The sequence below is a fragment of the Cucurbita moschata genome, unplaced genomic scaffold, assembly GCF_002738365.1.
Source record: "Cucurbita moschata cultivar Rifu unplaced genomic scaffold, Cmos_1.0 Cmo_Scf00072, whole genome shotgun sequence".
Classification (NCBI taxonomy): Eukaryota; Viridiplantae; Streptophyta; class Magnoliopsida; order Cucurbitales; family Cucurbitaceae; genus Cucurbita; species Cucurbita moschata.
Window position 1 is genome coordinate 329,718 of NW_019268588.1, and position 13,271 is coordinate 342,988.

At 32.6% G+C, this 13,271-nt stretch overlaps 1 protein-coding gene across 2 annotated transcripts; it reads right to left on the reverse strand.

The window, feature by feature from the left end:
* Positions 1-2,279: 2,279 nt before the first annotated feature.
* Positions 2,280-5,158, reverse strand: LOC111438229. 2 transcript variants are annotated; one of them, XR_002709640.1, is made up of 6 exons: positions 4,441-5,158; positions 4,048-4,353; positions 3,621-3,966; positions 3,402-3,536; positions 3,034-3,303; positions 2,280-2,299 (listed from the first exon to the last, which is right to left on the reverse strand). XR_002709640.1 is itself a non-coding variant. In XM_023076193.1 (5 exons), the coding sequence occupies exons 1-5, from the start codon at positions 4,753-4,755 to the stop codon at positions 3,182-3,184; spliced, it is 1,224 nt and encodes a 407-aa protein (XP_022931961.1). In that variant the 5' UTR covers positions 4,756-5,158; the 3' UTR covers positions 2,777-3,181. The 2 variants fall into 2 exon arrangements, 1 of the variants encoding a protein (XP_022931961.1); XM_023076193.1 differs by lacking the exon at positions 2,280-2,299 and having other exon boundaries at positions 2,777-3,303.
* Positions 5,159-13,271: the final 8,113 nt, after the last annotated feature.

The window sequence follows — 13,271 nt, forward strand, 5'->3', positions numbered from 1 at the left end:
GTCTGTATGTGGAATTGGAAACTCGTGCAGACGGCGTGTCCAACCAAACTTGAGAGCTGGGCCTGGTCCTGGGCTGAATTGGGCCCATCAAATTGGACCACTTGCAGTCATTTTTACTTGTAAATTAAAGAATTTAATTTAAATGCTCTTCAAAACCAGTTAGAGTTATCGATCTAAATCTTAAAATTAAAAATAATTAAAGCACATTTCAAATTCAAATATAATTTTTTTTTTCTTGTGAAAAAACTCAAATTTTATAAAGAAAGGAATTTTTGGATTAAATAAATAAAATAAATTTTTGGTAATTAAAAAAAAAACTTTTGAACTAATTTGAATATTCAAGTTGATGAAGTTGGTGACGGGAACAACTCCAATAAATTCACACCCTAATCCAACCCAACCCAACCCAACACTCTATTTTTGGTTTGGTTGTCGAGTTGTTTTTTTTAAAGTATTATTTATCCATAATTCATGTTACATTCATTACTAAAATTTCATAAATCTCAAATATAAAACATTTATAAATTAAAACACACGAGTAATCTCGGTTATAAACATTAAATATTTATTTTGAGATGGGCAAAAAAATATTAACCCAATGTATATGGCTGAAATCAAACCAATTTGGAGGTTGAGTTGGTTTGTTTGTGCAAATTAGCACAACAACTAATTGAGTAGGATAACAACCATGCCACCATGAATAGCATCAATAGGATCTTGAAGTAGTTGATGTTTGTTGATAAATTTTTAAAAATTTAATATTTTTCAATTTCATCCAAATATCTACCAAGTAATTATGAATTTATAATAAAGTTGATTAAATATCCATCTAAACTATTTTAATTGTTCATACATATAGTTCAACAAATAGATTTGGTATTCAAACCCCTCTTTTAATCTCGGCTAAACTTAAAATCAAATTAATTAATATTAAAAAAGAAGCTTTCAATCACGCAACTAATCTACTTTTTAAACGACATCATGACAAATGACTATTAGCTCAATATAGTGTACTAGAAAATTAAGTATAAAGTATTCATTCATTCAATCATTTCGAGTTCATGAGTTCCTCACTCTAACATATGACATCACATTTCTAACTTTCCGCTGCCCTTTAATTCAATCTCTCAATAATATAGAATATTAAACTATAAACTTTTAGATAATAATTAGTGTGGGGGTATTTTAGAAAATAAAAGTTAAATAGTTTTGTAATTTTACTAAAATAAGAGGCCACAATTATAGAAGGAAAAAGAAAAGGGAAAATGAGAGAGGAGGAAGGGAATTGAGCGGAAGGTGGGCGTGGTGCTTGTGCTGCGTTGGTTCATGTACACATCTAACTAACCCAAAACGTGCCACCCTTCGACGGGCAGTGGGCGCGCGCCTTGTCCACGTGCCTACACATGTCTCCACCACCACTCCCTACCCTTTCACCTTATTATTAGGTCTATGTTTTAGGTGAATTTCAGAAAATTTTCAAAAAAAAGGGAAGGAAATAAAGTTTAATATTTTAAAATAGTAGGGAGAATTAAAATATAGTACAAATAATAATAATATTATTAGTTTTGCATATTTAAGATAATATTATCAGGAAATTGTAAAAGATTATGAAAAAGAAAAAAGAAAATCTAACAAAGGAAATAGCAGGCCACGTGCTGAGTCATCCCTTTCGCTGCTTTATATTTACATTATTTTGAACTATATTGATTTTATTATTATTATTATTATTATTATTATTATTATTATTATCATCATTATTATTATTGGTGCTTTAAATTTGCGTGTAGGGTGAGAAAAATATTTAATTTCACATTAATATCATTTATTTTTTTGACTCCCCATTCATGTGGATTCATACCAATAATGTTAATCCGGACAAAACATAAATTGGAGCAATAATTTCTTTAAATAAGTTTGAGGTTTTTTTATCCGCCCAAAATATATTTTCTTTAAAAAAAACATTTATGTTATTTTTTAAATTTTATATATTCATTTCTTAAATAAATTAATTGACTAAATTTTAATTTTGTCAAGTAGGATATTGTCTGTTTTGACCTATAGTGGTCAATTTTACAGTTTTAAGTGAGATTTCACATAAATCACTGAATTAATCCACACGTAAAAGGATTTTAAAATTCTTGAACCATTTAATAGACATAAAATTAAATTTTATATCTAGTACTTCAGTTAAGTTTGAATTTGGTACCGAAATCAATGGGAAATGTTGAATAGAAACCCTCACGTGGCCTCCACTTACCATAATAATAATAATAATAATAATAATAATAATAATAATAATTTCCATGATTTATAAAACTCAATATATTATTCTAGTTTGAAATGTTTAATTAATTTATTTTTTCATAAATTTGAATTAAAAAAGAAAAGAGAAAAAAAAGAAGGGACTAAATTGAAAAATATATAAAAAGTGGAGGACTGAACAGAAAAAGAAGGAGAAAGAAAGAAAGAAAGAGAAGACAGCAAAGCAGTTTCTCGGGGAAAGCAAAAGGCAAAGCCATCCCACACTCTCTTCCCTTCCACACCAAATATACGTGTCATCCCTTTTTATTTATTATTATTATTATTTTTAGTTTCATAAAAATCGATTGTGTTACCATAAATAATTAAAATAAAAATCGAAAAGCAAAAGCAATATATTCATAAAAAGCAAGAAATAGCGAAAAGGGTAAAAGAGGAAGAAAGTGAGAAAATTTATTAGAAGGATGGGCTGGGGACAAATTGGAATCCAAAGAAAGTTTTACCAATTTGCCCTTTTACAAAACAAATTCTTCCCATTCCCATTCCATAAAACATTGAATATATTATAAGTATGGGGTTTTGAGCCCCAAATCAAAAGAACAAAATAAAACTCCCACTTAAACACAACTTTATTTAACCTTAACCTTAATCTTAATCTTAATCTTGGTCTAATCCCATTCTAAACCCCACAAAATCAAAATAATCCACTTTGTTCTCCTTCTTCTCTCTACTCTTTTCCTATTTTAATTAAACAAAAACTCTCTCTATTCCTATAATAATAATAATAACCCATTAATATAATCTAACAAACCTTCATTAATTTTCTCTTAATTATCCTTTTAATCTTATCTGCTTCTTCTCTACCCCTAAAAATCACACACCAGTTAGTAACTAAATCTCTACTCGATCCTCTATGGCTTCTTTAGTAACTCCACTCTTGTGGAAGCCGCCCTATCTCCTGGTTTACTCCGGCCACCGCTGCCCGGAGATTCATCGCCTTCTGCTGTGCCAACAAGCTCTCACTCCGCCCTCTACCAGATATATCTGTGGTCAATCGAAGAACACACAACCAACTCTAAGCAAAAATGCCGAAATCAAATGATGGGGTTTTCAGAAATGAGGATTTTATGAACGGTTCATACCGTTCTTCCCTGGGTTGAACACTGATGGGGAACGAGATTGGAGCTGTTGGGGCTGAGTCCGTTGAACGTACATGTCGTCTAGGTTTAGATTCAGCGCCTGCATCACTCTAGCAGGAACTAGCACAGTCGAACAAGCTGTTTCAAGATGAAATTATCCGTTTGTTAGATGAGATTTTGAGGTGAATTTGAGATTCTATGTGGAAGAAATTTGATACAGACCTGGCTTCTTTCGGGTTTCAGAGACGGCGCCGATTTGTCGTGGCAAGAATACACCGGTGCCGGCGCATTCCCTCTTCCCGCCGGGAACCCCGAGAAACACGGCCCTCATACCGGAGCCATTCGGTGACGGATTTACAGAGTGCTTCCGAGGAGGAGGAGGAGCCCAAGGGGGTTGGGACGTTAAACCAACGGCAGAGCGACAGTTTCTTCCATCGAAGAACTCGCTGTTTCTTCCTCTGTTTTGCGGCACTTGAGACTGCGGGTGTCTAACAGAGCCTGTTACCAGTCCGACACGAGCCGCCGAGTTCATTTGCTCGATGAGTTGTTGTCGTTTCAGATGTAAAAACTGTACACAAAAACAATTTCTCGTAAGAGACAAAACAGAGACCAAGCTCAAGAAATGAAAACCGCTACTAATTTAACATACTTGGGAAGCTTGTAGTTGCTGGTAAACGCCGGCATCGTTGTCGCGGTTTTTGAGCGGAACAGTGACCGGAGAGGGCTTTCTAGGGGGAACAGAATGTCCACGATTGTTAACGAAATTGTAAGCCTCTTCATTCATACGCATCTTCGATACTTCACCGGCGGCGGCGTAGAGTAGATCCAGAGTGAGCTGTGGATGAGAGCCTACCGAATGGGCATTTGGGCTTCCCCTGCTAGAGCTCTGTTTGCAGCCACACCCATTTCCTACAGTACACAGCGTTGACTGAGGAGAACCAGAGGAGCGCCAACCCTGTTTGAAAAAAGATTAAAAAAGATGAACAACCCCAAACCAGAAATGAAAAAAATGAAGAAACCAAACATACTGTTCATTTCATACATGAGATTTTTCGAGTCCAAACCCATCTTTCAGAGTGGAGCGTGCCATTTGAGTCATCAACCCAGCAATGTATTCGTCTTCATCACTCTCTGTTTCGCTGGAACCAATCAGAGATTCAACCGGCGAACCAAGATCGGAAGAAACCCCAAAAGGCCCAAATCCAAGAGAATACTCAAATGGGTGCAACCCAGCTCCAGCTCCATCTCTTCTCTTCTTAGCATCATTACCCACACACTTCTCCTCCAAGAACAAGTCGTCATCGTTAAGAAACTTGGGAGGAAGCCAAAACTCGCCATCATCCAAACTCTCAGCCATTTCGAAAAAGCTGAAAAAAGCCCCAAAAGAACTAAAGCAACCAACGATTAGTACCCCCAGAAGAAGAGAGAGAAACAGAGTATTATGCAGAGATGGGGGGAGGGGGGTCTGTTTTTTAAGCCGATTGGTTGAGGCTTAAGAAGAAGAAGAGAATGAGTAGGGTTTGAAGGAAGTGAAAAAGGGGATGCAGTCAAATCAGAAGGAAAAAGAAAGAAAAGATTGAAAACAGAGGAAATGGGGTCAAGGGTTTAAGCGCACAGTGAGAGAAACAGTATAAGAAGGGTGAAGGGAAGAAGAATAAACCATCAACAAAAAGCCAGAAACCAGAATGAAAATAAAATACAGAGAGAAACGAAGAAGGAAGAAGAAGAAGAAGAGACTGAAAGGAAAGCCTCGGAGTACGTTTTTTAAAAAAGCAGAGGAAGTGAAAAAGTTTATAAATAAAAGTGGGAGAGGTTGAGAGTCACGCGCGTGTTTTGGAGCGTGGAGAATACGCGCATGCATAAGTGGCTGGGCAAGTTGTGGTCCATTTGGAAGGAGTTTGTGGGGACCACTTGGCAAATGGAAGCCACTCGCTCCCACCATGTGACTAGGACCCATGTTTTTTTTTTTTTTTCCTAATTTGTTTACGAAAATAGTAATTAATTAATGATTAATTTTTGTTTAATATTTTATTTAAACGGGGAAATCGCAGTGGGCCAATGGGCCTCTCTCACTTGTTCCGTTTTCCGTAGAAACCAAAACCGCATTTTAAGTCAGCGACTTCTACATTAGCAATAATATATATTTATAATTTTAAAAATAATTATGGATTAAGTAAGATTTTAGTGTGTTTGTGTTCTAAGTCAAGTATTGACATATTCCACTCGTTCTTTTTTTTTTCTTGAGTTTCACGCTCTCTTCTCTTAGTCAACCTTGTCGAATAGAAGGTCAAGCTTCATAAAGAAGTGTTATTGTCTTAAGATATTCGATCAACAAGGTAATCTAAATCACTCTACAAGCAAGATCGATTATACCTAGCTTGAATGATTCTATATTTCGATCTAAACTACATAGAATTGCAAATGAAACATAAAAACAATTATCCCTCGTGATAAATAATCATTCGAAGTGAAAATAAAATTTAGATTACTTTGTTGATCAAATATCTCAAGGCAAGAACCCTTGTTTGAGATTCGAATCACTTGACATGATCACGTTAAGCTTGAATGATTCTACATGTAACCTAAATTACACATAATTGTAAAGAAACTTAGTCATTGGCTAAAAGAAAGCACAAATATTTTTTTACTACGTCTACCTATGTCTATTTTACAAAGATAACATATATGACTTTATATAACGTCAAAATGAAAACTAACTTTCCTGAAACATTCTAAGAGTTGTAACTATATTTCATGAGTATAATTAGTCACGAGGTATACTTTAGGATTATAATTAACTATTATGTAAATAAGCCTTAAAATATATTAAATAAACACCCTAGCTCAAAATTATGATCCACCCAAAATTTATAACAATGAAATTCGATTCTTCTTCAACGTGGCATGAGTTTGAAACATCTTTTGACAATTTTGACAACCTTTTCTTCAAATCTTTCTCGAAGTTTATATTACATGATTGATGTATTGGTTCATATCACATAAGGATTCTCATCTGAATCGTCTTCGTCTTAATTTCACTTTTGTTTTCTCAGTAATACACTTGACATTTACGTGAATCAAAAGATAATTATATTGAACTGGACCGGACCAAAATCAAAAAGACCGAGAGCATTTTGCACACATTCCTGACACGAAGTAAAACATGAAACTTGGACTTGTACGAAATTTCTTATATTTTGTGTTTGTTCTAATGGTCAAATTTCACCCCTAACAAAATAAATCTTTATAAAGAAAAAATTGAATTAAAAAGGACAAGATATTTAAGGTTTTAGGGTAGGAGTAGAATGACGTATTTGCCCCCGCATAGTGTGTGATATTTCTGTCGGAGTGATAAGGACGTGATAAAGCAATGAACTGCCCGAAGATTTGCGTGCAGTAGAAGATATTTCAGCCGTCCCCATTTGCCCCCATTTTTACCTTTTTACCCTTTTATATTTTTATTATTTTCGTTTTTAAATAGAGGTTGGTAATTTATTGAAAATAATTTACCAAAATATTTAGCAATAAAGTTGGTTACTGAAATTGTGTTTGATAATTTAGTATTAATAATTCAAATAATTATTTAGTGATAATAATTCAAATAATTATTTTCCTTTTTCGTTTTTTTAAAATTAATTTTCACATAATTATACCAAAAAGTAATGCTAAGGTGGCTGTTTCCATAATATATCCCTTGAAAAAAACGCCTCTTTCTTAACTCCTTTTCAAATTCTAAATACAATAATTAAAATAACGCACATCAAATTTCAATGAATTTAACGTTAAAAAAAATTACATAGAATTATATCATTCAAATGTAGGATGATTTTAAATTAAAAAAAAAAACGAAAGAAAAAAAAGCATGTTATGATATGTTTTGGATCTCTTTACGACATGAGATTTGTTGTTGGAAGATTCTCGATGACATAGTCTCGACTCGTACATATCTAAATGAAAATGGAGCACATATGAATTATAGGGCTCGTAATTCTCATGTAAAAAAAATTAGGTTCGATCTCGAAACTTGAAAGGGAAACTAGTCAAACATGTTTTGTCATTTCAAATAAAATTTTAAAATGGACGATATTTACGTAAAAATTACTCTAAAATGTTTTTATATTTTTTTTTTTTAATATATGAGACAAAATTGATAAAATTTCTCGTAAAAGGGTTTGACAGCCACGTAGGACATGCATATTTATGAATATCATGAATAAATGATGAATATTAGAACACGTGGCAGAAGTACTCGGCATTCTGTTGAATATTTAATTATTTCTGCTCCAATTTAAATATTTTCAACTTATTTTGAAAAATAAATAATTACTTTTTCAACTTTTCCAACTTTACCCCGCCTCGGCCAACGCCCTGTAATTTGCCAGCGACGAATTTCGCCTGTCTTCCCATATCACTGTCTGCTTTTCCACGTCAGCCCAAAAAACAGACTTTTAAATTTTAAATTTTAAATAAATGTTGACTTCATTATTAAAAAAAAAAGAAACAAAATCTCAAAGTCGGGGAAAACGGCCGGTGTGGAACGGCGAGATTCAACGGCTCCGTCGTGGACACCAATACTAGTCCATATACTAAATTTGATTTATCGATTTAACGTCCGGGAATTAAATAATTACAGCCATTATTTTTTTTTTTTTTTTCTAATATTCGGAATTAAAAATTCAAAATATGCAGGTGACGTGGCGAGGACGTGGGAACCAGGGGGGCAAAGGTCGTATTCGTTTGGATTTGTTCGGCACCGCTATTTCGGCGCGTGAGGACAGTGAGAAGGTGAAAGTGGGTCCGACTGGTCGGAACGGTGCTCTCTGATTTTCTGCGTGATTCTGTAGTCTGTCCCCATCGGACCAGATATTTCTAAATAAAAAAATTAAAAAAATAAAAAGAAATTATCATAATTAATAATTAATAATATAACTAAATTAATAAAAATAATCGTATTAAAAATATAAAATTTAAAATATTTTGAACTTTTTAATGAAAGGTATTTTATTTTTAAAAGTTAAATAAAATATTTTTAAAACTTAAGAATAATTTTGATATTTTTGAAATATTTTTAGAAGTTTAAAATTATAATTATAAAATCAGTATATTTTTGTCATTTAAATGTCATCTAAAGATATTCAACCTTAATTTATTATTTATATTTTTATAAGCTTAAAATGATTTATCTTTCGGTTGGTTAAATAAATAAATATATTATTAGTCAATTATTAGTATTTTTCATATTTATGATAGAATTTTAAAAAAGTCAACATTATATATATAAATGAAAATAGATGAAGAGTCAACTTGGTTGAAGAAATGCTGGGAGTTGGGAATAAAATATAATTTGTTCTTAAAAATTGGGAAATTAAGGCCTAAAGTTTAGACTTACAAAAAAAAAAGGGTTTTAATTTAATTATTAATTTAATATAATTAAATGAAATGAAAATGGATTAGGTTTAGGGTTTAGGGTTTTTGAGGTGGGGGAGGAATCGCCGCCGTCATTGAGAAAACAGGGCAAAATCTTTAGAAACAGAGGATGCCGGCGCCGACATAGAGAAGAGAGCATGCAATTGCAAATATATGTTTTTTTTCTTGTTTTTTAAAATTTAAATTAAAATAGTTTTTTTTTTTTTTTTTTTTTTTTGTAATTAATGTCTGTTTGATTTTTGAGATGTTGAAAATAAATCTAAGGAAAAACATTAATGAGGAGCATACCAACAACGTGCCTCCCATTTATTCTTCTTCCACTCACTCTCTCCCTTTTTTTTTTTTTTTTTCCTTTTCATTTATTGAAAAATAAAAATAAAATAAATGGACTCATATGGAGATGGTGAGGCCATGATTATGGGTAGCATGTTTGAATGATAAGGGGGTGAGACAATTATATAAAATCATATTAATCCTATCTATCATTATAAATCTTTTTTTTTTTCTTTTTCAAATTTATTTACTTTTATGTTTATATATCGGTTAATTTTTGTAAAAATTAATAAACACAAAATTAGAAGTTTGATGGTGTATTGAATCTATTAAATATTAAATTAAATTAAATTAAATATTCCTACCATATTTTTAAAAGTTTACTTTTTTTAATGATTTATTTGTGTATATTCTTACAAATTCATACTTTTGAATATTTTTATATTACACAAGTATATTTGAAATAATGATGAGAGATATAATATGTGTAGTTATTTCTAATTATTATTATTATTCGAGATTAAAATGAGACAACATGTTATGTTGTATGTTAATATGGCATTATTATTTATTTTAATTTTCTATTTTAAGATTTTTTTTCCTTTTTTTTTGAATTTGTCGTTGGAAAAGATGGAGAGAGAAACACAAAAAAAATTTATAAAAAAAAAAAAAAGGAAAAAGAAAAAGAAAAAAAGACATTCCTCAAGTGAACATCATTGAAGCCCATAATCAAAATGCCAACCCCACATGGTGGGAGATCAAAAAAGGGATTTTCAGATTTAATCTTTATATATATATATATATATATATGAATTTTTCGAGGGTTACCAATATCTTTGTTGATATGAGATTTCCGTTAGAGGGAAAATTGACGTTCTTAGATAGTTTTTACCTAGTAGACAATGAGTGTTTTGCCGATATGTTCCATACATTCTCAACCGAGCTTCATGTTAAGTCGAGAGCAATCTTGACATACTTCACGCTTAGCCTTAGACACATGTCCTTCAACGTTTGATTGGGTGGCAAGCGTAGTTTTACCTATAACAATTTAAATCCTTTCATTTGCTTGATTCAATTAAGTTATACTCAAATTGACATATAGCTGCTAAATTTCATAATTAGTATCGTAAGTGGTCGAGGAGAGGCAGTAGTGGCCCTCGAAAGCCTCGTGAAGCTTGACATAGAAGTAATAATTTAATATGTTTTGAGTGAGTGTTAAGATTGTCCAACCCTACTTGGGTAGCCACCCATACTCATAATTTCTCCTTTATCAAAGCATTGTCATCTTCTTTTCTCCTTTGCTTTGAACTTACTTAAAGCTTAATTTGCTATGCTTAATTCAAACATTCTATGCTCCATTACCTTCGCCAAAGAGACGAACCTTGAGAACTCCATCAAAGAGGGTCGACGCCCATAAGAACTCGATCATCGATCATAGTTCATCTATGATGATATTTGATATGATTTCAATTTTCAACCGTCTTCACATAGTTATGTTAATATTGTTTTTTTTTCTTTTCGAAAAGAACGTAATCAAATCAATGATTAGAATCTTCTATCAATTCAAATGGGTCGATTCGTTCTTAGACTTGCACCCACCCAGGAGAAAGTGGAAGTAAGAAGATATTGAATATGTATTTGAGAGATATGGGTTATGGGAATTGCGGGAATTGCCCCAAAGCTGTTCGACAAAAATCCCCAATCGCAAATCCCCTTGGCCCCCTTGGCCCCCTCTGTCCCTCAGCGCCCCCACCGCCCTCTCTGCCTTTTCCACATATTCTCCCCTCCTCCACTGTTCCATAAATTCACCCAAATTCAACAATCTCTCACCCCCGATCTTCCCCTTCGAATTTCACACCATATCTCCGCCGTCCACGGTGGCTGATCGAGTCGGCGACACCGCAGAACAAGTGGATGGGATGGGCTCTGTTGGCGACCATTTGAGGCACTATGATTGTGGTCATTATTATGGCTCACTCAGCACGCTTACTTATTGTTCTATGTGCATCAGGAACATCTTCACAGCACTGGGCCCCTTATTCCTACACTACCTTTGCTTTTGGATTTGAAGATATGGAAAATAAATTATTTAGTCTTCGGGACCAAAATTGGTCTCTCAATTTGCATGCTCTTCTCTTCAATTTCTTTCACTAACATTTTTGGCTGGACTTGGGTATGTGAGATGTGTGACATCCGAATAAACGAGGGATACATGAATGAATCAAGATTACATCCAAAAACTTTATACCAATAAACTATATTTTTTTTCACTAACTCAGTTAAACATACTTTGCTTCGTAAGAAGTACCCAAATAAGAACATCTGTTAGTTTGTGAAGATAATTTTCACTCTTAAAAATGAGAAATAATCTTATCAAATCTCACAAAAATGTTAGAGATAATGGTTACCAGAATTTGTTTATTAATCTTCTCATTTAAATCTTGTTTAGAGATTATCTGATTTGTTATTATTATTTATATAATAATAACTAATTTAGAAATAAATATATGAATTTCGTTTTAAAATAATTATAATGATAAATTTAGAAGACCTAATAATCACATAACTAACTAAATATTTATAAATTACTAAGGGTACATTTCTCTAAATCCCCATTTTTAAAAATTATTTCTTTTGTGAAAATGTAAGAATCGTGTCAATTAAATGCATAATATTTATAAAATTAATTAAACTTTTTTTATTGGTGTATTATCAAGTTATTAGCTTTTAAAAGAATATTATTTAAAATTGTTAGCATACCAAATTATGAATAATTAAAGAAACATTTATAATGCTTGGTTTTATGTATCTTATATTTGCATTAAAGAAACTATTTTTATAGACCACCAAATATTTATTTAAATATTACATTTTAAATATATTTTTTATTACTTCAATTAAAAATGATATATCAATTAAACTTGTCTATTATTTATTATAATTTTTTTATTGACAAGCTAAATACACTAATAAACTCTCGTAAACCAACAAACTAGACAACTCGTTTCAGTTTCGAGATTGAGATTAACAAATGAAGACTTAATTACTATAAGTTTAATACTCTCATTCACCAACAAACTACATATTTCGTTATAGTTTCGAGAGTGAGATTAACAAATGAAGATTTGACAATTATAAATTTAATAAATCACTAAATAATTCGTTATAGTTTCGAGATCGATGAGTAGAACGAGAATAAGAGACAAAAAAAAAAAAAAAAAGGAAAAAAAAAGCTCCGTAGTGATTAAAGAAAGATGAAAAGAAAGTGGTGGGAGCATGTGAGGTTGATTAGCGGGACAGGGTTGGGGAGTGTCGTTTAGCCATGCATTGTACAACTGTGTGTCTGTGTCTGTGTTTTAGGCATATTCTTGTTCCTTATCTTTGACTGTCTGTCTCCTCCTCTCTTTCAACTTCCATTTCTTTATTATTTCTGCTTTAAACACACAGCACAAATTCAAACACTGGGCTTTAGATTATGGCTGAAGAGAAGCCCGGTCTCATAGCTAAATTAACGAGCCCCGCCCCGGTAAACACAGTTTCAGAGCTCGACCCCGATCTCTCCTCTCAAGTTGTTCCTTTACTTCTTTTACTTGTTTCTACCTATTTGGTTCGTGGGTCATATTCAACCCACTCTTTGTGAATTAATAAGCTGGATTAGTAAAAGAATTATTAAACCAAAACAATTTTAGGATAATTGTTTAGAAGTTATTGGGTTGAATAAGTTCAGAGAAATTGTTAGTCTGGAGGAATTGTTAGTAGTCGGAGAAAGTTTAGGAATTTGAGGACAAAGTTAGGACATGCTTTCACTCTAAATTCTCATGAGATGTATGTTATTTTCAGGACAATATAGAGAATTGATAAGCATAAATGCTTAAGATTTCTTTACTCCAAAAGGTCTCTTCCCTCAAGTTGTTCTTTCTACTTGAGTTGTTTGTTTTGACATATATCGATCGTATGCCATTTCCAACATTTGGTATTAGAGCTAGGATGCCGAAACAAATGTTGTCACCATAAAAAGTCGCCGGAGGAGATGTGACAACGATAAGGAGCGGAAGAGAGGGGAGTGTAATGCTCCAATACCCGTTACTCACGAAGAGTAACTACGCAGCATGGTCGATAAAGATGTGTGTTAACTTACAGGCACAAGTGAGGACGTTGAAGAGCGTAAGGACA